At 46.2% G+C, this 26,342-nt stretch overlaps 1 protein-coding gene across 4 annotated transcripts in view; it reads left to right on the plus strand.

The window, feature by feature from the left end:
- The window catches only part of LOC139577352 (ras-GEF domain-containing family member 1B-A-like), a 160,085-nt gene that overhangs the window by 117,798 nt on the left and 15,945 nt on the right, over positions 1-26,342 (plus strand). For 3 of the 4 annotated variants that reach the window (XM_071404404.1, XM_071404405.1, XM_071404406.1), the window contains 7 exons: positions 10,243-10,416; positions 10,607-10,729; positions 11,464-11,601; positions 17,594-17,806; positions 18,490-18,564; positions 19,576-19,671; positions 24,111-24,213. In XM_071404404.1, coding sequence (XP_071260505.1) covers positions 10,243-10,416; positions 10,607-10,729; positions 11,464-11,601; positions 17,594-17,806; positions 18,490-18,564; positions 19,576-19,671; positions 24,111-24,213 — 922 coding nt within the window. Of the gene's footprint in view, positions 1-1,460; positions 1,732-10,242; positions 10,417-10,606; positions 10,730-11,463; positions 11,602-17,593; positions 17,807-18,489; positions 18,565-19,575; positions 19,672-24,110; positions 24,214-26,342 lie in introns of those variants that run through there. The other variant, XM_071404407.1, reaches the window with a different exon arrangement.

Consider the following 26,342-nt stretch of genomic DNA (forward strand, 5'->3'; position numbering starts at 1 on the left):
TGTAGGAAGGTGAACCTTCGCCCCAGTCTGAGATCCTGAGCGCTCTGGAGCAGGTTTTCATCAATGATCTCTCTGTACTTTGCTCCGTTCATCTTTTCCTCAATCCTGACTAGTCTCCAGTGTGTTTGCTGAAAAACATCCCCACAGCATGATGCTGCCACCACCATGCTTCACCGTAGGGATGTTGCCAGGTTTCCTCCAGATGTGACGCTTTGCATTCAGGCCAAAGAGTTTAATCTTGATTTCATCAGACCAGAGAATCATGTTTCCCATGGTTTGAGAGTCCTTTAGGTGCCTTTTGGCAAACTCCAAGCGGGCTGTCGTGTGCCTTTTACAGAGGAGTGGCTTCAGTCTGGCGACTTTACCATAAAAGCCTGATTGGTGGAGTGCTGCAGAGATGGTTGTCCTTCTGGAAGGTTCTCCCATCTCCACAGAGGAACTCTGGAGCTCTGTCAGAGTGACCATCAGGTTCTTGGTCATCTCCCTGACCAAGGCCCTTCTCCCCAGATTGCTCAGTTTGCCCACGCGGCCAGCTCTAGAAAGAGTCTTGGTGGTTCCAAACTTCTTGTTGTGCTTTGACACAATCCTGTCTCAAGCTTTATGGTCAATTCCTTCGACCTCACGGCTTTGTTTTTGCTCTGACATGCACTGTCGACTGTGGGACCTTATATAGACGGGTGTGTGCCTTTCCAAATCGTGTCCAATCAATTGAATTTACCACAGGTGGACTCCAATCAAGTTGTTGTTGAAACATCTCAAGGATGATCAATATAATCTGGATGCACCTGAGCTCAATTTTGAGTCTCATTGCAAAGGGTCTGAATACTTATGTTAATAAGGTGCTTCTGTTTTCTATTTTTAATACGTTTGCCAAAATATCTGCACTGTAGTAATAACACATGGGTATTAAACAGCCTGTCATCTGCAAATCCCATAGGCTAGGACGCACAAAAGTGCCTAAAATGCTTCGTGATTCATGTTTAGATAAATTAAACTATATTCTGCGTATAGGCCTACGAGTGCTTGTTTCAACAAGTTTCACATAAAATTATTTCAACAATGAATGAATGTCACAACTGTTTAGTCCCCAGAAAACATTGCTTGAGACACCATTCACGACAGTTTATTATTGGATTCCTACAATGGTAATGACATGCTTGTGTTCAAGGATTTCCTCATTTATTATCGCATATCATGATGCGTAAAATTGCAAAAGAGCACTCGTTTTGCATGGACCATTGCCCCGGGTTAGTAAAGAGTTCACTTGAGGACCAATAGAAAGGTCTAAAATGAATAAACTCCACAAACCCGGGGCACCGGGCTATGCAAAACGAACTTGCTCGTTGACAAGTGAGCGAGTCCCCCCTGCAAGCTCCTTCTCGTCTCTGATTGGCTGGCCTGCGGTTTCGCCAAGTCATTAGTAGATTTTCCCGGTTTCTCCAGCTCAAACAAGTCAATACGCTTGGAGTGAAGATCTCCGCTGCACAGTCGCGCTGCGTATGACTGTGGATGTTTGTGTGTTATACCAACAACTCGGCCAAGCCTTGTGAAAACGTGAATACACGTTCCTTCTACTCGTGATTTGCAAGTGAATATGCTGAATATCAGGGCAGACGAAACCTGCTGCTGAAAGTCAGTAGAAGCGCACAGGTTTCATTGGAGAAAGTGCTCTCGCTTTATTCTAGTGGGAAAGATATATTACGGATTCTGCGCGCAGTTGCTTATTCTGAGGTGAGATATTTTCATTTTTATCGTCTACTTTGGTGTAAATATTGGGATTTTTTATCAATTTGCTTTAGAGTTTAGTTTGAGAATAATTTCGACCCATATTTAATTACTATCAAAATACGGCTAGGTGTTATATGCGCTCTGAGAGGACGGCGATGTGTGCCGCCTGCTGTGTATGTTGCTGCCTTTTGGGGGAAAGTATTTATCATTCTGTTTTACCGCGTCTGTCTTGTGAGTTTTGTTGAGATTCAAGCGCCATGGGTTTTTTATTTGGATTCATTCTCTGTGCTTTGATGAATATACGGAATATATTTGTACCCTAATAAATGAACATTAAAGAAATAGTTGCCAAGCCCAGTGGTTTTCAGTGTACCACCAACTGAATTGTTCCTCTGCCCAGAGTACCCATGAAGTACCCTCTCTTGTGCATTTTTCTAGTAAACCTATGGTCTCTTAAGTCTTCTCAATTACCCCTGTGGATAGACTAAGTACCCCCCAGGGGTCCTAGTATCGCTTGTTGGGAGCCACTGGTCAACCCATGGGACCTAGGTAGGTGTATGCTACGCTAGTGTGATTTGACTGAAACACACAACAGTCACTTCTTCTATCCCACTGCAATGACTGGCTGTGCGGAACAGGTTCGTGTATTGTTGCTGTATTTAATAAGAGTGTTTTCCTCACTAAAGCGCAGAATGTACTTTATAACGGCACCTGTTTTCTAACATGACATTGTTTACGTGACTACCTAGGTGGTTTGTTTTTATTTACCACCTCATCTGGGTCTCTTCCATGGCCTTTGTTTAACTGCAGGGTTTAGTCATAGATTCTATATAGATAGGTTTCCCTTAGCCATCATCCCAGACCTCAGCCGGTGAACCAGCGATGTCTAGTTCTTAATGCTATAGGCGAGTGGTATTCTTCATGCTTTAGATTGTTTAACTAAGGGAGGAATCTCGCTTCCCTCTCTCAATTTCAATTTTAATTTAAGGGCTTTATTGGCACGGGGAAACATATATGTTTACATTGGCAAAGCAAGTGAAATAGATAATAAACAAACGTGAAATAAACATTAACAGTAAACGTTACGCTTACAAAAGTTCCCAAAATAATAAAGACATTTCAAAATGTCATTATGTCGGTGTTTGTTCTTCACTGGTTGCCCTTTTCACAAATCTTGCTGTTGTGATGGCACACTGGTATTTCGACTGATATGGGAGTTAATCAACATTGGATTTGTTTTCGGGTTCTTTGTGGCTCTGTGTAATCTGAGGGAAATGTGTCTCTAAAGACGTTTGCATATATTATGACGACATTTTGTGACGTTTATGTTCATGTTGGACTTCGGTGTTTTTAACTGTTCGGGGACACATTTTTTTAATGGAGGCAAACTACGTCCCTTTGTCGGTGATTGGTCAACAGTCTCCAAGAAAGTCTTTGTCATTCAACGAGAGACTGTTTTTCATGCACATTTTTTTTAAATTGAAAAACACTTCTCCAAACATCTTAGTTAGATGTAAAAATTGTGCAACTAAGATCTCTTTTGGCAAAAACGTCAAAATGAATGACAGATTTCTTGAGTAATCTTAGATGAATTTAGACTGTGTTGAGGAAGTGTACACTGGCTACAGCGTCTCAAAATAGACAAAATACTATTTCCACTTTTTTTCTCGTTTAAAAAAAAAGGAAGTATGCGGTTTGACTAGCCGAATTCAGATGCATTAATATGGTCATACATTTGGCAGGTTAGGAAGTGCAGCTCAGTTTTCACCTCATTTTGCGGGCAGTAGCCTGTCTTCTTGAGAGCCTGGCTTCAGCTGCCTCTCAATAACACTGCTATGCTCACTGAGTTTGTACATAGTCAATGCTTTTATTAATTTTGGGTCAGTCACAGTGGTGAGATATTCTGCCAGTGTGTACTCTATGTTTAGGGCCAAACCTCTCTCTCCCTGCATGACTCCACCCAGGCCTGAGGCGTGGGAATAGGATTTCCTGTGTAGTGTTTTTACAGCCCAGGACAACTGATGGTCTCACCGTCAGTGACTGAACTCTGCAAAAACACTACAGTGAATACTGTAGTATTTACAATTTACTAATAGTATAAATACTTGAGTAAAAAAAATAGTAGTGTATACTACAGTAATTACTGTAGTTTTTGTTTTATTATCTTTTACATAGAAGTGAGGTCTTTTTCCTTCAGGAAACCTACTGGAGAAATACAAAAAGAGCACATTTTCCATAACCTGTTTCCATAACAGGTAGGTAGGTAGGTAGGACTAGGTTCTGAACGGATAGTTGAGAGCTTATAACATGTATGGAACACAATATATGGTCGATACTTGGCATGTAGGTTTCTCACTTGTGGGTGGCACAAATTGCGATGTGGGCGATGAGAATTGGCAGGGTAGTGTTCACTATGATGATTTAGTGTTTTTGCAGACTGTAATGTTTTTGGTGTACATTTCTGTAGTCTACTAGTGTTTATTGTGTGGATAATACTGTAGTATTTACTATAGTACACTACAACATTCTATATTAAAGTACTACACATGATTGAGGGATACTACAGTGTGTAGTACATTATTCTACAGTTTACTACAATTGACTACAGAATTCTATAGTAAACTGTATCCAATTTTCTTTGTTCATGTGGGATTGTAGTGCGACACGATCACCACCTAAAACATTGTCGCTACCCTTTACTTCCATATCATGGCCTACGACAAGGTTTCCATCTGTTCCGTGTGGGGGAGAAAGTACCCTAGTTCTTAAGACCGCCACGTGACATCTTGACTCAAGACGTCGCCCGTGTAGTCATCAGGTGGCTTGGCGTGTGATAATGACTGGGCAGAGTGTAGTGCCAACTGCGATGCCAAGGAATGACTGGGAACAGATTGGTGTTGGTGTAAACATAGGATAGGAAACGTGTGGTTATTTTTAAGTCTTGGATATTACCGTAACTGCTATTTATAAACCAGACAGTCGGTTCTATTTGTGCGAATTCGTTTTGTTTTGCCAGGTTAAATAAAGATGTCAACATGTAGTAATTCATGAATATACCTTCTGTTTTGTATTATTTATTACTTTAGTCATTGAATGATCGTTGTGTGTTTTTTAAACACAGCCAGTGATGTTACTATCTAGACCAGCCGTCTGTATATATCTGGTGACAATCTGTTCCTTTTGTTCAGGCTCGTTGTGCTTTACCACACACACACCCAGTGGCTTAACTAATCCTAACAGCGGCGCGCTAACGCTAGCCTTTGTTTCAGCCGAGGCGTTGACACGTCGGCTCGTATAGTCTCATGATCTCCATCTTTACCTTCCAGAGAGACACATGGTGCAACAGATGCATGGGTTGCTACTCTCGCCATTCTGATGTAAATCACTATGGTGTTCTCAATCAAGGACATGGGATGTGTGTGTGTACGGGTGAGGGAGTTGTGTGTGTGTGTACGGGTGAGAGAGTTGTGTGTGTGTGTGTGTGTGTACGGGTGAGGGAGTTGTGTGTGTGTGTGTGTACGGGTGAGGGAGTTGTGTGTGTGCAGGGGGTGTAGAATGATCAATCCCATCTATGTCTTGTGGCTACTACCCCTCTCCTTCCTTGGCACTCGTGGAACGACAACAAATCACTTCCTGAATAGAGGGAAATAGTAGCGGTGTCTTTTGGTAGGCACTAAACTCTGACATGGTTTGTTGGCCAAAATCCTATGGGGTAAATTTATGGAGTTGTTTTTGTAGGGTTTTTGGATAAAGTCCGAAAACAAGGTCTGTGGTAAAACGCAGGGTTAGGAGATCTGATACGTTTGGTTCTATGACATCATCTTCACCGGTCACCTTTTGTGAATTTTGAAGAATTTATTTAATAATGTAGGAACCGAAAGGTTGCTGGATTGATTCCCCCGAGCTGACAAGGTAAAAATCTGTCGTTCTGCCCCTGAACGAGGCAGTTAACCCACTGTTTCTAGGCCGTCATTGAAGATAAGAATTTGTTCTTAACTTACTTGCCTAGTTAAATAAAGGTTAAATAAATAAAAAATATGAACTCATAGAACCTAAAAGATCTCCTAAACCTGTGTTAACCTCAAACCTTATTTTCAGTGTTCTATTCCATTTCCCATAAGGATGGCTGAACAAACCAGAGGTAACTCATTCCTGGGTTTTAGGACGACAAGCTGGCGAGCTCTATAGGGCAGGCGGCCATGGGTCGGCCTATTGTCAGGTGGTGACCTGGGGGTCTGGTTGTGCCCCGTGCCGGTCCAATCAAAGACCCCATTGTGTGGAGCCCGGTGGCCTCAGGGAGAAGGCTTTGAGCAGACTCCAGGAGTCTGCCTGGCTGGTATTTGCGATGGAGCCCCCAGTACTAGAGAAGGTGGCACACGAGTGTGTGTTGGCATGCCACTACTGCAGTCTGCCTGTCAGGTGGTTCAGTTGGGGCTCTCTGTCTCTGTCTGTCTCTTATCTCTCTCTGTCTCTCTCTGTCTCTCTCTGTCTCTCTCTCCCTGTCACTCTCTGTCTCCCCCTGTCTCTCTCTGTCTCTCTCCGTCTCTCTCTTATCTCTCTCCCTGTCTGTCTGTCTCTCTCTTTCTCTCTCTCTCTCTCTCTCTCTCTCTCTCTCTCTCTCTCTCTCTCTCTCTCTCTCTCTCTCTCTCTCTCTCTCTCTCTCTGTCTCTCTCTCTCTGTCTCTCTCCCTGTCTCTCTCTCTGTCTCTCTCCCTGTCTCTCTCTCTCTCTCTCTCTCTCTCTCTCTCTCTCTCTCTCACTCGCCCTGTCTGTCTCTCTCTCCCTGTCTCTCTCTCTCCCTGTCTCTCTCTCTCTCTCCCTGTCTGTCTCTCTCTCGCTCTCTCCCTGCCTGTCTCTCTGTCTCTCTCTCTCCCTGCCTGTCTCTCTCTCTCTGTCTCTCTCTCTCTGCCTGTCTGTCTCTCTCTGTCTCTCTATCCCTGTCTGTCTGTCTGTCTCTCTCTCTGTCTGTCTCTCTCTCTGCCCGTGTCTCTCTGTCTCTGTCTCTCTCTCTGTCTCTCCCACCCTGTCTGTCTGTGTCTCTCTCTCCCTGTCTGTCTGTCTGTCTCTGTCTCTCTCTCTCTCTCTGTCTGTCTCTCTCCCTGTCTCTCTCTCTGTCTCTCTCTCTCTCTCTCTCTCTCTCTCTCTCTCTCTCTCTCTCTCTCTCTCCCTGTCTGTCTCTCTCTCTCCCTGTCTCTCTCTTTCCCTGTCTCTCTGTCTCTCTCTCTCTCCCTGTCTGTCTCTCTCCCTGTCTCTCTCTCTGTCTCTCTCTCTGTCTCTCTCTCTCTCTCTCTCTCTCTCTCTCTCCCTGTCTGTCTAAGTCTCTGTCTCTCTCTCTGTCTGTCTCTCTCCATGTCTGTCTCTCTCTCTGTCTCTGTCTCTCTGTTTGTCTCTCTGTGTGTGTTTCAAGCAGGCAGTCAAGAGGTTCAGTTGGAGCTCTGCCCACACACTCACGGGTGCATACTCAATATACAGCGTGCACACACACACCCACCCACACACACACACACACACACACACACACACGACTCCGTACACTCCCTCAGGAGGCAATAAGAGTGTGTAGTCAATATGATGATCATCAGTGTAAGGTTGTTTCTGTGGTGGGGAAAGATACGTTTCATCTCTGACAACACTCTCTCACACTTGTGGTTGATGACTCCTTGCTGTCCCCAGTCCACCTGGTCGTGCTGCTGCTCCGGTTTCAACTGTTCTGCCTGCGGCTATGGAACCCTGACCTGTTAACCGGACGTGCTACCTGTCCCAGACCTGCTGTTTTCAACTCTCTAGAGACAGCAGGAGCGGTAGAGATACTCTTAATGATCGGCTATGAAAAGCCAACTGACATTTACTCCTGAGGTTCTGACTTGCTGCACCCTCGACAACATTTATGAACATTTGAACATCTTGGCATAGTTCTGTTATAATCTCCACCCGGCACAGCCAGAAGAGGACTGGCCACCCCTCATAGCCTGGTTCCTCTCTAGGTTTCTTCCTAGGTTTTGGCCTTTCTAGGGAGTTTTTCCTAGCCACTGTGCTTCTACACCTGCATTGTTTGCTGTTTTGGGTTTTAGGCTGGGTTTCTGTACAGCACTTTGTGCACATCAGCTGATGTAAGAAGGGCTATATAAATTTGATTTGATTTCGCCACAGGCCAACGCTGCCCTGTCAGAACGATACTCTCTCACAGTGTAAACACTCCTGAGCATCTCACACCTTGTTGTTGTCCCTTTCAGGTGTTTTAGAGAGAGGGAGGGAGGGAGGGGGGAGGGAGGGAGGGAGGGGGGCAGGGAGAGAGGCAGGGAGAGAGGGAGGGAGGCAGGGAGGGAGGCAGGGAGGGAGGGAGGCAGGGAGGGAGGGAGGGAGGGGGGCAGGGAGGGAGGGGGGGGACCAGGGGTGAAATAAGACACCAGTTTTCCTTCAGCCTCCTTATTGTATGTCACCATGTTTACAGATCCTCATGTACACTGTGAATGGATGCCTTGTTTGGTTGTGTTGTGTGTCAGAGGGGGAGGGGGGAGGGGAGGGGGGGACCAGGGGTGAAATCACATCCTTTTGAGTAGGTTCATTATTTTCAGTCGACACCATGTGGCTTTGCAGGGATTGGTTGGTTGTTGATATCATCGTATCCCCTGTCGATAATGGATATATATAAGTGTCTTTTTTTAAATAAATCCAGTGTGTTTGTGTCCAGATGAATCTGAATGGTTCAGGATTACTTTCTAGATTACTTTCCAGATTACTTTCCAGATTACTTTCTAGATTACTTTCCAGATTACTTTCTAGATTACTTTCCAGATTACTTTCTAGATGACTTCTTCTTCTTTGTTCTGAAGCACAGAGACACAGAGACACAGAGACGAGGGAAGCCTGGGGATATTTTTGGAATTCCAATTGATTAGAACGAATGATTTAAAAGTGTGTAGCTTATTTAATTTTTTTGTCTCCTGGCTGAGGACAAGTGTTGTCTCCTGGCTGAGGACAAGTGTTGTCTCCTGGCTGAGGACAAGTGTTGTCTCCTGGCTGAGGACAAGTGTTTTCTCCTGGCTGAGGACAAGTGTTGTCTCCTGGCTGAGGCCAAGTGTTGTCTCCTGGCTGAGGACAAGTGTTGTCTCCTGGCTGAGGACAAGTGTTGTCTCCTGGCTGAGGACAAGTGTTTTCTCCTGGCTGAGGACAAGTGTTGTCTCCTGGCTGAGGCCAAGTGTTGTCTCCTGGCTGAGGCCAAGTGTTGTCTCCTGGCTGAGGACAAGTGTTGTCTCCTGGCTGAGGACAAGTGTTGTCTCCTGGCTGAGGACAAGTGTTGTCTCCTGGCTGAGGACAACTGTTGTCTCCTGGCTGAGGACAAGTGTTGTCTCCTGGCTGAGGACAAGTGTTGTCTCCAGGCTGAGGACAAGTGTTGTCTCCTGGCTGAGGACAAGTGTTGTCTCCTGGCTGAGGACAAGTGTTTTCTCCTGGCTGAGGACAAGTGTTGTCTCCTGGCTGAGGACAAGTGTTGTCTCCTGGCTGAGGACAAGTGTTGTCTCCTGGCTGAGGACAAGTGTTTTCTCCTGGCTGAGGACAAGTGTTGTCTCCTGGCTGAGGACAAGTGTTGTCTCCAGGCTGAGGACAAGTGTTGTCTCCTGGCTGAGGACAAGTGTTGTCTCCTGGCTGAGGACAAGTGTTGTCTCCTGGCTGAGGACAAGTGTTGTCTCCTGGCTGAGGCCAAGTGTTGTCTCCTGGCTGAGGCCAAGTGTTGTCTCCTGGCTGAGGACAAGTGTTGTCTCCTGGCTGAGGACAAGTGTTGTCTCCTGGCTGAGGACAAGTGTTGTCTCCTGGCTGAGGACAAGTGTTGTCTCCTGGCTGAGGACAAGTGTTGTCTCCTGGCTGAGGACAAGTGTTGTCTCCTGGCTGAGGACAAGTGTTGTCTCCTGGCTGAGGACAAGTGGTGTCTCCAGGCTGAGGACAAGTGGTGTCTCCAGGCTGAGGACAAGTGGTGTCTCCTGGCTGAGGACAAGTGTTGTCTCCAGGCTGAGGACAAGTGTTGTCTCCTGGCTGAGGACAAGTGTTGTCTCCAGGCTGAGGACAAGTGTTGTCTCCTGGCTGAGGACAAGTGTTGTCTCCTGGCTGAGGACAAGTGTTGTCTCCTGGCTGAGGACAAGTGTTGTCTCCTGGCTGAGGACAAGTGTTGTCTCCTGGCTGAGGACAAGTGTTGTCTCCTGGCTGAGGACAAGTGTTGTCTCCTGGCTGAGGACCTAACCAATCATTTTGTAAACAAACCTCAGCTTTGTCTGTTTGGGTTGGAGAATATAGCTCTGTTATTTTTTTCCCATTGTTTTCACGTCCACTTCTGTGTGTCTCTGAAATACCAGAATAACAACAAGTCTTCTTCAGTCAGTCCATTGTACTGAGACGTCTGTTTTTACTCTCTCTCTCTACTTTTCTCTCTCGCGCTACTCCTCTCTCTCTCTCTCTACACTCCCCCCTCTCTCTTTTGCTCTCTCTTTCTGGATTAAACTAAACAAACTTTTCCTCTCTGCAGGACAATATGCCTCAGACGTCACCGCTGACAGGCATGCTGGTCTCCAGTGGTTACAACAAGAACCAGAGCCAGACCAAGGAAGAGGGACTGTATTACCATGACAACACCCTGGTGTCCGGCTCGCTCGAGGCCCTCATCCACCACCTTGTACCCAGCATGGACTACTACCCTGACGTGAGCGTCTGTCTCTCTCGTTGTTTCCATCTCTCTCTCTCTCTCTCTCTACTTTTCTCTCTCTCTCTGTTTACCTCTCTTTTTGTTTCTGTCTTTCTTTCTTATTTAACTTTCCACAAGGGGAGAAATAAAAAAAAACATATTCCTCTGTTATTTACATCTCTCTTCCTTCCCATCTTTCTCTCCACAGAGAACATACATCTTCACCTTCCTGCTCTCCTCTCGTCTGTTCATCCACCCCTACGAGCTCATGTCCAAAGTCTGTCACCTGTGTATGGAACAGCAGAGACTGAGTGACCCTCAGGCAGACAAGGTAACTCTATACCTCCATTATACTCATTAAGGTTGTACTGTAGTATATTATACTAGAATGGTACACACTAATATTTCTCCATTATACTAGAATGGTACACGATTTCTCCGTTATACTAGAATGGTACACAGTAATATTTATCCGTTATACTAGAATGGTACACAGTAATATTTCTCCGTTATACTAGAATGGTACACAGTAATATTTATCCGTTATACTAGAATGGTACACAGTAATATTTCTCCGTTATACTAGAATGGTACACAGTAATATTTCTCCGTTATACTAGAATGGTACACAGTAATATTTATCCGTTATACTAGAATGGTACACAGTAATATTTATCCGTTATACTAGAATGGTACACAGTAATATTTCTCCGTTATACTAGAATGGTACACGATTTCTCCGTTATACTAGAATGGTACACAGTAATATTTCTCCGTTATACTAGAATGGTACACGATTTCTCCGTTATACTAGAATGGTACACAGTAATATTTATCCGTTATACTAGAATGGTACACAGTAATATTTCTCCGTTATACTAGAATGGTACACCGTAATATTTCTCCGTTATACTAGAATGGTACACAGTAATATTTCTCCGTTATACTAGAATGGTACACAGTAATATTTCTCCGTTATACTAGAATGGTACACAGTAATATTTCTCCGTTATACTATATACTTCTTGAAGATAGACCTGCAACAATCACTTTTTTTTCTTTCAGATGAGGATCAGGAAGTTGGCGCCCAAGATCCTCCAGCTGCTCCAGGAGTGGACGGAGACGTTCTCCTACGACTTCAGAGACGAGAGGATGATGAGGAGCCTGAAGGAGCTGACCCAACGCCTGTCCTCAGGGGACGAGGTCAGTTACAGTCAAATTCATTCAATCTTTGTCACTGAAGGGAAATTCATTGTGCAGCCAGGAGTATATAAGACACATGAGTACATAAGATTCATAAATAACAAAGACACACTCACAAGTTAGTCTGTCTTATGATGCCACCTGACCTGTCTTGGCTGTAAAGGTAGTCGGTCATTCGATGCCACCTGACCTGTCATGGCTGTAAAGTTAGTCCGTCATCCGATGCCACCTGTCTTGGATGTAAAGTTAGTCCGTCATCCGATGCCACCTGTCTTGGATGTGAAGTTAGCCTGTCATCCGATGCCACCTGACCTGTCTTGGCTGTCTTGGCTGTAAAGCTGATAAGAAGAGAATGAGGGGGAAAAGAGAAAAATAACATCATCATTTGGGAAAACAGTATATTTTTGTTTCCCTTGAATCAGCAGTTACTGGGTATATTTGAGAGGGCATGTGGAGCGAGGCTAGGCTAGAGGTTTCAGGAGGTTGGTTAGTGGGGAAAGTTTGCTCGAGCCACAAAGCATATATATATATATATATATATTTTTTTTTTAAATGTTGCCTGGCCAAATCAAAAGAAAATATCTATTGTTCAGCAGCTTGTCTGCTGCCCTGTTTCTCCTGAGGCTGTAGTTGAATTGTTCCACTACTGCTGACTTGAATGTCACTAGCTTAGCACTGGTTTGCTTTGGTCAGCATCCCGAATGGCCCCCTAAGGGCTCTGGTCAAAAGTGCTGCACTATGTAGGGAATAGGGTGCTATTGGGTCCCGGTCTATAGTAGTGAACTATGTAGGGAATAGGGTGTCATTGGGTCCCGGTCTATAGTAGTGAACTATATAGGGAATAGGGTGTCATTTGGAACGTTACCCTTGGTTTGCTTCATAGGGCTGTTTTCATGGTTTACTTTGAGGGATGACTTCCTATGAAATGCTTCTCTCGTTATCCTCTCCTTCAATGGATGGTACAAAGGAACCCCGAAACTGCACCACAGCACATTTAGCGCCGTGGCTACTGCTGTTGCCATTGATAAAAAATAACTCATAACTTGATGATGAAGCTGTGTAAGAACCAAAGAGCTGGCGATAACTTTAGCTGGTACCGCTAACCCAGGTAAACGTGGCCCTGCTTCATTAACTTAGCTACGCCATCTCTTTTTGTCTCTTTTTCATGATGGACCTATAGCTCTGTGTTAAGTTGGATGGTTTCTCACCATTGGGGATGGTACTGGAACATTGGAACATTGGGTACTGGAACATTGGGTACTGGAACATTGGAACATTGGGTACTGGAACATTGGAACATTGGGTACTGGAACATTGGAACGTTGGGTACTGGAACATTGGGTACTGGAACATTGGAACATTGGGTACTGGAACATTGGAACATCGGGTACTGGAACATTGGGTACTGGAACATTGGAACATTGGGTACTGGAACATTGGAACATTGGGTACTGGAACATTGGGTACTGGAACATTGGAACATTGGGTACTGGAACATTGGGTACTGGAACTTAGGAACATTGGGTACTGGAACTTTGGGTACTGGAACATTGGAACATTAGGTACTGGAACTTAGGAACATTGGGTACTGGAACTTAGGAACATTGGGTACTGGAACTTAGGAACATTGGGTACTGGAACTTAGGAACATTGGGTACTGGAACATTGGGTACTGGAACATTGGAACTTTGGGTACTGGAACATTGGAACATTGGGTACTGGAACTTAGGAACATTGGGTACTTGCTATAGCCTTGCTGTACTGTAGCATGTAAACAGTTTATATTCCATATAGTTAGAATAAAATCACTGAAGAGTTTTAGGAGACATATAGCCGGGTTAGCTGACCGCGTTACAAACAATGCACGCGCTTCAAAGGGGCAGTCCATGTGTTGTTGTTAATGGTTGTGGACGACCACATAGCTACCATGACGAGAAGTTGCCACGTGGTGAATTGTAAGTGGCTCGATTTTATCTCGTTCTTGATACCCATGTCTGGGGTGTTTTGACTGATGTCTTGTCTATGCTAATATGGCTGAAATTTGCTAGCTAGCTAACCAACAACTGTATAGAAGTATTTGAGTGACAACAAGTGCTCATTTTGCAAATGTATTTCTGTTTGTTTATGTTTACATGTAGTTTTGGATGTTGTCAACAATCTATGCTTACCCCGTCTGTTTTGCCCCTTAATTGCGCATGTGTCGCTTTTGTTGCTAAACAACCAACCCGTCTATATTATGGGTGTTTTCAGACACTAGACACATAAACATCGTGATGGCAACAGGAGTGAGTGCATTCCTGCTCTAAGTGCAGTATGCACTTAAGTCCTCCTCTCTGTCATTCTCTCTCTCTGTCACTCTCTCTCTCTCTCTCTCTCTCTCTCTCTCTCTCTCTCTCTCTCTCTCTCTCTCTCTCTCTCTCTCTCTCTCTCTCTCTCTCTCTCTGAGCTAAGCTGTCTGATTCCATAACAAAGAGAACCTTCTGGCGCTGGTCAGGTGGTCCTCACCAGGAAGTGATGTCACAAAGCCAGGAAAAAGAAGGGTGAGGGGGGGGTGTGATTGGCGGCGTGACCGTCTGTTCCCTTCTCTGATACCAGAGTTGAGGGTGGCGGAGGCATAGAAGAAAGCTTAGCCCCTCCCCCTCCCCCTGTTCAACAGTACCATTTGTCACAAGTAGCTCCCGCTGCGTGGAAATGTCAGCCTGGTATCTCCAGGAATAGTTTCTAATTATAGCCAGGCAGAGCACCCTTCTGTCCCTTAACCCCCATGTCTGTGGAGAACAGAAGACTCACCAGATGGCGGGATGCTTTGAAGTGCCCCCCCACCCGACCTGAGACCGTCTCACTGGTGTCTTGCATTACCACTAGCCTGACCCCAGATCTGTTTGTGTTGTCTTGCCAATTCCTATCATCCTTGTCGTGACCAGAGCAAGAGAACACCAACAGATCTGAGATCAGGTTAGTCTTGCATTGTCCAACTGTACTCAGAAGCACCTGCTGCTCATCTGTAGTTCTTTACAACTCATCTGTAGTTCTTTACAACTCATCTGTAGTTCTTTACAACTCATCTGTAGTTCTTTACAACTCATCTGTAGTTCTTTACAACTCATCTGTAGTTCTTTACAACTCATCTGTAGTTCTTTACAAATGCTGTTTTGAATTGAAAATATAAGTGTACCTGCACACTGAAGAAGGCTGTAAAGCCAGAAGGTCTGTGTATGCTATCCCTAATGCAGTGAAACTCATTTTAAAAATTGAATAATGAAGTAAGATTTTATTTGTATTTAAAAAAAAAATTGAGTGCAACTAATTACACCTTTTTGATGGATGGTAAAAGTCCCAAGGTATTGTGTACATATATAACAGTGAAGTCATCCAAGTGTTATCTAGATTACAGTTGTACTTAATGCCCCATTGCTAAGGTCAGAGTTCTACTAAATGTTATATTATTATTAGATTACTAGTGTACTACTAGGTTACCTTAGAGAGTAGTACTACTAGGTTACCTTAGAGAGTAGTACTACTAGGTTACCTTAGAGAGTAGTACTACTAGGTTACCTTAGAGAGTAGTACTACTAGGTTACCTTAGAGAGTAGTACTACTAGGTTACCTTAGAGAGTAGTACTACTAGGTTACCTTAGAGAGTAGTACTACTAGGTTACCTTAGAGAGTAGTACTACTAGGTTACCTTAGAGAGTAGTACTACTAGGTTACCTTAGAGAGTAGTACTACTAGGTTACCGTAGAGAGTAGTACTACTAGGTTACCTTAGAGAGTAGTACTACTAGGTTACCTTAGAGAGTAGTACTACTAGGTTACCTTAGAGAGTAGTACTACTAGGTTACCGTAGAGAGTAGTACTACTAGGTTACCTTAGAGAGTAGTACTACTAGGTTACCTTAGAGAGTAGTACTACTAGGTTACCGTAGAGAGTAGTACTACTAGGTTACCTTAGAGAGTAGTACTACTAGGTTACCTTAGAGAGTAGTACTACTAGGTTACCTTAGAGAGTAGTACTACTAGGTTACCGTAGAGAGGAACGGCACCGCTAGGTTACCGTAGAGAGGAGCACCGCTAGGTTACCGTAGAGAGGAACGGCACCGCTAGGTTACCGTAGAGAGGAGCACCGCTAGGTTACCGTAGAGAGGAGCACCGCTAGGTTACCGTAGAGAGGAACGGCACCGCTAGGTTACCGTAGAGAGGAGCACCACTAGGTTACCGTAGAGAGGAGCACCGCTAGGTTACCGTAGAGAGGAGCACCGCTAGGTTACCGTAGAGAGGAACGGCACCACTAGGTTACCGTAGAGAGGAGCACCACTAGGTTACCGTAGAGAGGAACGGCACCACTAGGTTACCGTAGAGAGGAGCACCGCTAGGTTACCGTAGAGAGGAGCACCACTAGGTTACCGTAGAGAGGAACGGCACCACTAGGTTACCGTAGAGAGGAGCACCACTAGGTTACCGTAGAGAGGAGCACCACTAGGTTACCGTAGAGAGGAACGGCACCACTAGGTTACCGTAGAGAGGAGCACCGCTAGGTTACCGTAGAGAGTAGTACTACTAGGTTACCGTAGAGAGGAGCACCGCTAGGTTACCGTAGAGAGGAGCACCACTAGGTTACCGTAGAGAGGAATGGCACCACTAGGTTACCGTAGAGAGGAACGGCACCACTAGGTTACCGTAGAGAGGAGCACCGCTAGGTTACCGTAGAGAGGAATGGCATCACTAGGTTACCGTAGAGAGGAACGGCACCGCTAGGTTACCGTAGAGAGGAGCACCGCTAGGTTACCGTAGAGAGGAGCACCACTAGGTTACCGTAGAGAGGAATGGCACCACTAGGTTACCGTAGAGAGGAGCGGCAGTGAATGATCTAATGCTTTAGTAAAGACTTGGAGGGAGTTAAAGTTGTCATCTGGGGTTCATCCCCGTGACGAAGAGCATTTAATCTCCACCACACACAAAAGTGGGATTACAGCGGGATAGAAGATTATTCTCTAGAATCTAGATCTCTCCCCCCCCCAACATTGCTGCTTAAGGCTGTAATATCTCCAGTTTAAGTGGTGATTGGCTTGAGTTGACAAGGTGAGTGGTGTGCGTGGCATCACCCGTAACAGAAGGACTTCAAACTACACAGAGGAATGCATTACGACCGAAACTAATACGTGCATTTGAGAAAAGGTCTGCCCAGCCTTCCTCCTACTCTCCGTTCCCCTCTCAACAGATTGATGGGCCACCATTACCTTCCCCAAGTGTCTCAGCAGCACAGCAATGCTTCAGAAAAGAGATGAGACAGATACGTTGAATTGCTGGGTGGACACTAACACACATCAAACATACAGTTTTAAAGGAAAGTTTGTTGAGAAAATGCGCCGGCCTGGACCGCTGCTGAACTGAACTTGAGACGTGTTTGCAGAACCTGCTGTTGTTTCTGTTGGCTTGAATTGGCAGACAGGAGGTGGAGGGAGACGGGATGTGGTCACAGAAAGCCTCCTTCTCTTTTGTTGAACCTCATACCAGCGGGATGGAAAGGGGCCATGACCGGGAGTTGTCTCTCCACCACTCCCTTTATTCCTCCTTCCAGCTATAGAGTTACCATATTTAATGCATAACATGCCTGTGAACTCAATGAAACTGACTTCCTGTCTTCATCCCTCTTCCTCTCCCTCCATCCCTCTTCCTCTCCCTCCATCCCTCTTCCTCTCCATCCATCCCTCTTCCTCTCCATCCATCCCTCTTCCTCTCCCTCCATCCCTCTTCCTCTCCCTCCATCCCTCTTCCTCTCCATCCATCCCTCTTCCTCTCCCTCCATCCCTCTTCCTCTCCCTCCATCCCTCTTCCTCTCCCTCCATCCCTCTTCCTCTCCCTCCATCTCTCTCCATCCATCCCTCTCCCTTCATCTCTCTCCATCCATCCCTCTCCCTTCATCTCTCCCTCCATCTCTCCCTCCATCTCTCTCCCTCTCTCCATCTCTCTCCCTCCCTCCATCCCTCCCTCCAGCTGTACAGGAAGGTGGTTCACCAGATGATTCAGGTCCTAATCAGGAAGCTGACTACTCTGAGCCAGTACGAGGAGGCCCTGGTCAAGATCAATGCTACGGCCACAGACCGACTGACCGCGCTCAAGGCCAAGCCTCAGGCCATCCAGAGAGACATGCTGTCCATCTGCAACGACCCCTTCACCATGGCCCAGCAACTCACTCACATAGAACTGGTGAGAGACAGACACAGCAACTCACTCACATAGAACTGGTGAGAGACAGACACAGCAACTCACTCACATAGAACTGGTGAGAGACAGACACAGCAACTCACTCACATAGAACTGGTGAGAGACAGACACAGCAACTCACTCACATAGAACTGGTGAGAGACAGACACAGCAACTCACTCACATAGAACTGGTGAGAGACAGACAGACAGAGCAACTCACTCACATAGAACTGGTGAGAGACAGACACAGCAACTCACTCACATAGAACTGGTGAGAGACAGACAGACAGACAGACAGACAGACAGACAGACAGACAGACAGACAGACAGACAGACAGACAGACAGACAGACAGACAGACAGACAGACAGACAGACAGACAGACAGACAGACAGACAGACAGACAGACAGACAGACAGACAGACAGACAGACAGACAGACAGACAGACAGACTCACACTGAGCTGGTGAGCGATGCTGTTCATATTGCTACTTGTCACCAGCTCTGTTTTCGCCTTCAGTTTGATGTCCATACATTAAAACAGTTGTGTTTAATCTGCTGTAGCCTGCATCGTAACACCTCAATCAGGGATGTCAAATTGGCTAAACATTTATTAACGTCACATCAACCTGACTGAACGCATTCACAGAAAGAGGGAATTCATCGAGTTGCTTTTCCTTTTCAGGAGAGACTGAGCAACATCGAACCAGAGGAATTTATCCAGGCCTTTGAGAAGAAAGACCTTCTGGACAATGATAAGGTAATGAGTCTGCATGCTTATCCACAATAGGTCACTGGTATGTTATGGAACAGGCTACAGTTGACTAGAACCTTGTGGTGGGATAATGCAGAGAGAACCCTGTGGTGGGATAATGCAGAGAGAACCCTGTGGTGGGATAATGCAGATATAACCCTGTGGTGGGATAATGCAGATATAACCCTGTGGTAATGCAGATAGAACCCTGTGATAATGCAGATAGAACCCTGTGATAATGCAGAGGGAACCCTGTGGTAATGCAGATAAAACCCTGTGATAATGCAGAGGGAACCCTGTGGTAATGCAGACAGAACCCCGTGGTAATGCAGATAGAACCCTGTGGTGTGATAATGCAGATAGAACCCTGTGGTAATGCAGATAGAACCCTGTGGTGTGATAATGCAGATAGAACCCTGTTCCTTTTAACATCCCTCTGTCTGTCTGGAAGGGATACAATGTTTTGTTTGTATCGCCATGCAACCACTCGGCCACAAAACAGCCACCACGAGGGTTTTGTTTTGGGTGTGTACGCGCGTGCTCGCCAGCGTTCGGCTGCTAGGCAACAGGGATGTTTCGCGGGGATATTTTGGCGCCCTTTCTTTTGTGCCTTGGGCTACCCCTCTACATTCACTTCCAAGGGGGGTCTGTGTGTTGACCACTCTGGCCATTGTGTGAGGGAGAGAGGAGAAATGCGTCAAGCTAAAGGAATGTAAGCAATTAGAATTATTCAGCTCTGCTAAATGGTGTGAATAGCTAGCTAACACCCTGACGGTGTGGCCTCAGAGCATCGTGTCGCGTCTGCAATAATAGTCTAATTACAAAGACAACTATAAAGTCTATATACCCATCTGGGGGTCTACAGCAGGTTCACGTTTTTAAATATAACGGCTGTTTGTCAAACTGTTTTACTCATTTTGTAATTGACAAAATACCCAATTAGCCATGAGCTAAGTAATGGTAATGAAATGCTATGCAAACTGGTGCTAATGAAATGTTATGTCTTTATTGCTACAGAGCTGTTTCAGCGACCAGAAGAAGGCTAGTAGCCTGGAGGCCTATGTAGAGTGGTTCAACAGACTCAGCTTCCTGGTGGCCACAGAGATCTGCATGGTGAGTGGTTGGGTAGATCTGAGTGGTTGGGTAGATCTGAGTGGTTGGGTAGATCTGAGTGGTTGGGTAGATCTGAGTGGTTGGGTAGATCTGCATGGTGAGTGGTTGGGTAGATCTGAGTGGTTGGGTAGATCTGAGTGGTTGGGTAGATCTGCATGGTGAGTGGTTGGGTAGATCTGAGTGGTTGGGTAGATCTGAGTGGTGACTGATTGGGTAGATCTACGTGGTGAGTGGTTGGGTACATCTGAGTGGTGAGTGGTTGGGTAGATCTACGTGGTGAGTGATTGGGTAGATCTACGTGGTGAGTGATTGGGTAGATCTACGTGGTGAGTGATTGGGTAGATCTACGTGGTGAGTGGTTGGGTAGATCTACGTGGTGAGTGGTTGGGTAGATCTACGTGGTGAGTGGTTGGGTAGATCTACATGGTGAGTGGTTGGGTAGATCTACGTGGTGAGTGGTTGGGTAGATCTACGTGGTGAGTGGTTGGGTAGATCTACGTGGTGAGTGGTTAATCGGAAAAGGCGGCACTCCAAAATGTTAAGAAAAAGAGGACACAAAAGATATCGCCTCATTTCACTTCCTGTGATGAAGGCATAACTGCCGAGACACGTTATCCTGCCGAAACACGTCATCCTGCCGAGACACGTTATCCTGCCGAGACACGTTATCCTGCCGAAACACGCCAGCCTGCCGAGACACGTTATCCTGCCCAGACACGTTATCCTGCCGAGACACGTTATCCTGCCCAGACACGTTATCCTGCTCAGACACGTTATCCTGCCCAGACACGTTATCCTGCCGAGACACGTTATCCTGCCGAAACACGTCATCCTGCCGAGACACGTTATCCTGCCCAGACACGTTATCCTGCCGAAACACGTTATCCTGCTCAGACACGTTATCCTGCCGAAACACGCCAGCCTGCCGAGACACGTTATCCTGCCCAGACACGTTATCCTGCCGAGACACGTTATCCTGCCGAAACACGTCATCCTGCCGAGACACGTTATCCTGCCCAGACACGTTATCCTGCCGAAACACGTTATCCTGCCGAAACACGTTATCCTGCCGAAACACGTCATCCTGCCCAGACACGTTATCCTGCCGAGACACGTTATCCTGCCGAAACACGTCATCCTGCCGAGACACGTTATCCTGCCCAGACACGTTATCCTGCCGAAACACGTTATCCTGCCGAAACACGTTATCCTGCCCAGACACGTTATCCTGCCGAAACACGTTATCCTGCCGAAACACGTTATCCTGCCCAGACACGTTATCCTGCCGAAACACGTCATCCTGCCGAGACACGTTATCCTGCCGAAACACGTTATCCTGCCGAGACACGTTATCCTGCCGAAACACGTTATCCTGCTGAAACACGTTATCCTGCCCAGACACGTTATCCTGCCCAGACACGTTATCCTGCCGAAACACGTTATCCTGCCGAAACACGTTATCCTGCCCAGACACGTTATCCTGCCGAAACACGTTATCCTGCCCAGACACGTTATCCTGCCGAAACACGTTATCCTGCCGAAACACGTTATCCTGCCCAGACACGTTATCCTGCCCAGACACGTTATCCTGCCGAAAGTCTTCCGTTATCCTGCCGAAACACGTTATCCTGCCCAGACACGTTATCCTGCCCAGACACGTTATCCTGCCGAAACACGTTATCCTGCCCAGACACGTTATCCTGCCGAAACACGTTATCCTGCCCAGACACGTTATCCTGCCGAAACACGTTATCCTGCCGAAACACGTTATCCTGCCGAAACACGTTATCCTGCCGAAACACGTTATCCTGCCGAAACACGTTATCCTGCCGAAACACGTTATCCTGCCGAAACACGTTATCCTGCCGAGACACGTTATCCTGCCGAAACACGTTAGCCTGCCGAAACACGTTATCCTGCCCAGACACGTTATCCTGCCCAGACACGTTATCCTGCCGAAACACGTTATCCTGCCGAAACACGTTATCCTGCCCAGACACGTTATCCTGCCCAGACACGTTATCCTGCCGAGACACGTTATCCTGCCGAAACACGTTATCCTGCCCAGACACGTTATCCTGCTCAGACACGTTATCCTGCCGAGACACGTTATCCTGCCGAAACACGTTATCCTGCTGAAACACGTTATCCTGCCGAAACACGTTATCCTGCCGAGACACGTTATCCTGCCGAAACACGTTATCCTGCCGAAACACGTTATCCTGCCCAGACACGTTATCCTGCTCAGACACGTTATCCTGCTCAGACACGTTATCCTGCCGAAACACGTTATCCTGCCCAGACACGTTATCCTGCCGAAACACGTTATCCTGCCGAAACACGTTATCCTGCTCAGACACGTTATCCTGCTCAGACACGTTATCCTGCCGAAACACGTTATCCTGCCGAAACACGTTATCCTGCCGAAACACGTTATCCTGCCGAAACACGTTATCCTGCTCAGACACGTTATCCTGCCGAAACACGTTATCCTGCCCAGACACGTTATCCTGCCCAGACACGTTATCCTGCCGAAACACGTTATCCTGCCGAAACACGTTATCCTGCCCAGACACGTTATCCTGCCCAGACATGTTATCCTGCCGAAACACGTTATCCTGCCGAAACACGTTATCCTGCCGAAACACGTTATCCTGCCGAAACACGTTATCCTGCTGAAACACGTTATCCTGCCCAGACACGTTATCCTGCCGAGACACGTTATCCTGCCCAGACACGTTATCCTGCCGAGACACGTTATCCTGCCGAAACACGTTATCCTGCTGAAACACGTTATCCTGCCCAGACACGTTATCCCGCCGAAACACGTTAGCCTGCTGAAACACGTTATCCTGCCCAGACACGTTATCCTGCCGAAACACGTTATCCTGCCCAGACACGTTATCCTGCCCAGACACGTTATCCTGCCGAAACACGTTATCCTGCCTAGACACGTTATCCTGCCCAGACACGTTATCCTGCCGAAACACGTTATCCTGCCGAAACACGTTATCCTGCCGAAACACGTTATCCTGCCCAGACACGTTATCCTGCCGAAACACGTCAGCCTGCCGAAACACGTTATCCTGCCGAGACACGTTATCCTGCCGAAACACGTTATCCTGCTGAAACACGTTATCCTGCCCAGACACGTTATCCTGCCGAAACACGTTATCCTGCCGAAACACGTTATCCTGCCCAGACACGTTATCCTGCCCAGACACGTTATCCTGCCGAAACACGTTATCCTGCCGAAACACGTTATCCTGCCGAAACACGTCAGCCTGCCGAAACACGTCAGCCTGCCGAAACACGTCAGCGTGCCGAAACACGTCATCCTGCCGAAACACGTTATCCTGCCGAAACACGTTATCCTGCCGAAACACGTCATCCTGCCAAAACACGTTATCCTGCCCAGACACGTTATCCTGCCGAAACACGTTATCCTGCCGAAACACGTTATCCTGCCCAGACACGTTATCCTTCCGAAACACGTTATCCTGCCCAGACACGTTATCCTGCCGAAACACGTTATCCTGCCGAAACACGTTATCCTGCCCAGACACGTTATCCTGCCGAAACACGTTATCCTGCCGAAACACGTTATCCCGCCCAAACACGTTATCCTGCCGAAACACGTTATCCTGCCGAAACACGTTATCCTGCCGAAACACGTTATCCTGCCGAAACACGTTATCCTGCCGAAACACGTTATCCTGCCGAAACACGTTATCCTGCTGAAACACGTTATCCTGCCGAAACACGTTATCCTGCCGAGACACGTTATCCTGCTGAAACACGTTATCCTGCTGAAACACGTTATCCTGCCGAAACACGTCAGCCTGCCGAAACACGTCAGCCTGCCGAGACACGTTATCCTGCCGAGACACGTTATCCTGCCGAGACACGTTATCCTGCCGAGACACGTTATCCTGCCCAGACACGTTATCCTGCCGAGACACGTTATCCTGCCGAAACACGTTATCCTGCCGAAACACGTTATCCTGCCGAGACACGTTAGCCTGCCGAAAATATATATAAGGCAATTCAATAGGCAGGCCCTGGAACAGAGCCTCCTTTTCAGATTTTTCACTTCCTGTACGGAAGTTTGCTGCAAAATGAGTTCTGTTTTACTCACAGATATAATTCAAACAGTTTTAGAAACTTGAGAGTGTTTTCTATCCAATAGTAATAATAATATGCATATTGTATGATCTAGAATAGAGTACGAGGCTGTTTAAAGTGGGCATGATTTTTTCCAAAGTGAAAACAGCGCCCCCGTATTGACAAGAAGTTTTAAGCTAACTTAACTAGCTGGTGCCTTCTTCTTCTTCATGTCTTTTTGCCCTGAGGGTTTATTTTGTTTATTTACTGTTGTTGACTTGTTTATTTACTGTTGTTGACTTGTTTTGCTGTTGTCTTGTTGATGTTGTTGACAGCCCGTGAAGAAGAAGCAGCGAGCGCGAGTCATGGAGTTCTTCATCGACGTGGCGCGGGAATGTTTCAACATCGGCAACTTCAACTCCCTCATGGCCATTATCTGTAGGTGTTGTTGTTGTTGTAGTTGTTGTTGTTGTTTCCCCCCCCCCCCCTACCTTGTGACAACTCCCTCATGGCCATTATCTGTAGGTGTTGTTGTTGGTGTTGTTGTAGATGTTGTTGTTGTAGGTGTTGTTGTTGGTGTTGTTGTAGATGTTGTTGTTGTAGGTGTTGTTGTTGTTGTAGGTGTTGTTGTTGTAGATGTTGTTGTTGTAGGTGTTGTTGTTGTTGTTGTTGTTGTAGTAGGTGTTGTTGTTGTTGTTGTAGGTGTTGTTGTTGTTGTTGTTGTAGGTGTTGTTGTTGTTGTAGGTGTTGTTGTTGTAGGTGTTGTTGTTGTAGTAGGTGTTGTTGTTGTTGTTGTTGTAGGTGTTGTTGTTGTTGTTGTTGTTGTTGTAGGTGTTGTTGTTGTAGGTGTTGTTGTTGTTGTAGGTGTTGTTGTTGTTGTTGTTGTTGTTGTAGGTGTTGTTGTTGTTGTTGTAGGTGTTGTTGTTGTTGTTGTTGTAGATGTTGTTGTAGTAGGTGTTGTTGTTGTTGTTGTTGTTGTAGTAGGTGTAGTTGTTGTTGTTGTAGGTGTAGGTGTTGTTGTTGTAGGTGTTGTTGTTGTTGTAGGTGTTGTTGTTGTAGGTGTTGTTGTTGTTGTTGTTGTTGTTGTTGTTGTAGGTGTTGTTGTTGTTGTTGTTGTTGTTGTTGTAGTTGTAGTAGGTGTAGTTGTTGTTGTTGTTGTTGTTGTTGTAGGTGTTGTTGTTGTTGTAGGTGTTGTTGTTGTTGTTGTAGGTGTTGTTGTTGTTGTTGTTGTTGTTGTTGTTGTTGTAGGTGTTGTTGTAGGTGTTGTTGTTGTAGGTGTTGTTGTTGTTGTTGTTGTAGGTGTTGTTGTTGTTGTTGTTGTTGTTGTTGTTGTAGGTGTTGTTGTTGTTGTTGTTGTTGTTGTTGTTGTAGGTGTTGTTGTTGTTGTTGTTGTAGTAGGTGTTGTTGTAGGTGTTGTTGTTGTTGTTGTTGTAGGTGTTGTTGTAGTAGGTGTTGTTGTTGTAGGTGTTGTTGTTGTAGGTGTTGTTGTTGTAGGTGTTGTTGTTGTAGGTGTTGTTGTTGTAGGTGTTGTTGTTGTAGGTGTTGTTGTTGTAGGTGTTGTTGTTGTTGTTGTAGGTGTTGTTGTTGTAGGTGTTGTTGTTGTAGGTGTTGTTGTTGTTGTTGTTGTAGATGTTGTTGTTGTAGGTGTTGTTGTTGTAGTAGGTGTTGTTGTTGTTGTTGTTGTAGTAGGTGTTGTTGTTGTTGTTGTAGGTGTTGTTGTTGTAGATGTTGTTGTTGTTGTTGTAGTAGGTGTTGTTGTTGTTGTTGTTGTTGTAGGTGTTGTTGTTGTAGATGTTGTTGTTGTTGTAGATGTTGTTGTTGTTGTGCTTCTCCCCCCCCCCCCCTACCTTGTGACAACTCACTCACCGGCTCACTTGCTCTAAACACAAAAGGCTTTTTTGTCGACAGTCAGGAAATCCGATTAGTAAATGCAATCTGTATTTCAGCGAGACTTTGTACCTTCCTTAACCCTATAACAATCTTAACCCAAAACGAAATCACAGCGTTTTATTTATTCACTTTAAATAGTCTTTCAAATATTGCTTATTTACTTGTATAGGAGTACTCCCCCCCAATAGAAGTAACGCATTTGGCCATAGAAATGGTCCTTGACCAGAATAGAAAGGGCAACTTTCAGCTTCAATTGATAATCTTGAGCAGAGTGGCTCTAATGCGTCCCGATCTATCTTCGACTCCAGCTTGTGACCTTCCCCAGGGTCCAGGCACAAAAGTCTGGGTTAGTTTGGGGTCCTTGCCCCAGGCTTTAGGCTGCCAGAGCCAGCCGACGGGGTACAGGGGGTCCTGAGTGGCCAGGGAAGAGGGCAGCTGGTCAGGCCTTGAGGTTGGGGAGGAGGGGGTGGATGGGAGAGGAGGGGCAGCTGGGAAGTCCTACACAAACACCCATATAGACAGATGGTCAGCACTGACCAGAGAAGGAAGTAGGGAGGGAGAGGGGGGATTGGCAGGAGAGGGAAGTAGGGAGGGAGAGGGGGGATTGGCAGGAGAGGGAAGGAGGGAGGGAGAGGGGGGATTGGTAGGAGAAGGAGGGGAGGGAGAGGGGGGATTGG

Source organism: Salvelinus alpinus, chromosome 5 (assembly GCF_045679555.1).
Source record: "Salvelinus alpinus chromosome 5, SLU_Salpinus.1, whole genome shotgun sequence".
In the NCBI taxonomy this organism is placed as follows: domain Eukaryota; kingdom Metazoa; phylum Chordata; class Actinopteri; order Salmoniformes; family Salmonidae; genus Salvelinus; species Salvelinus alpinus.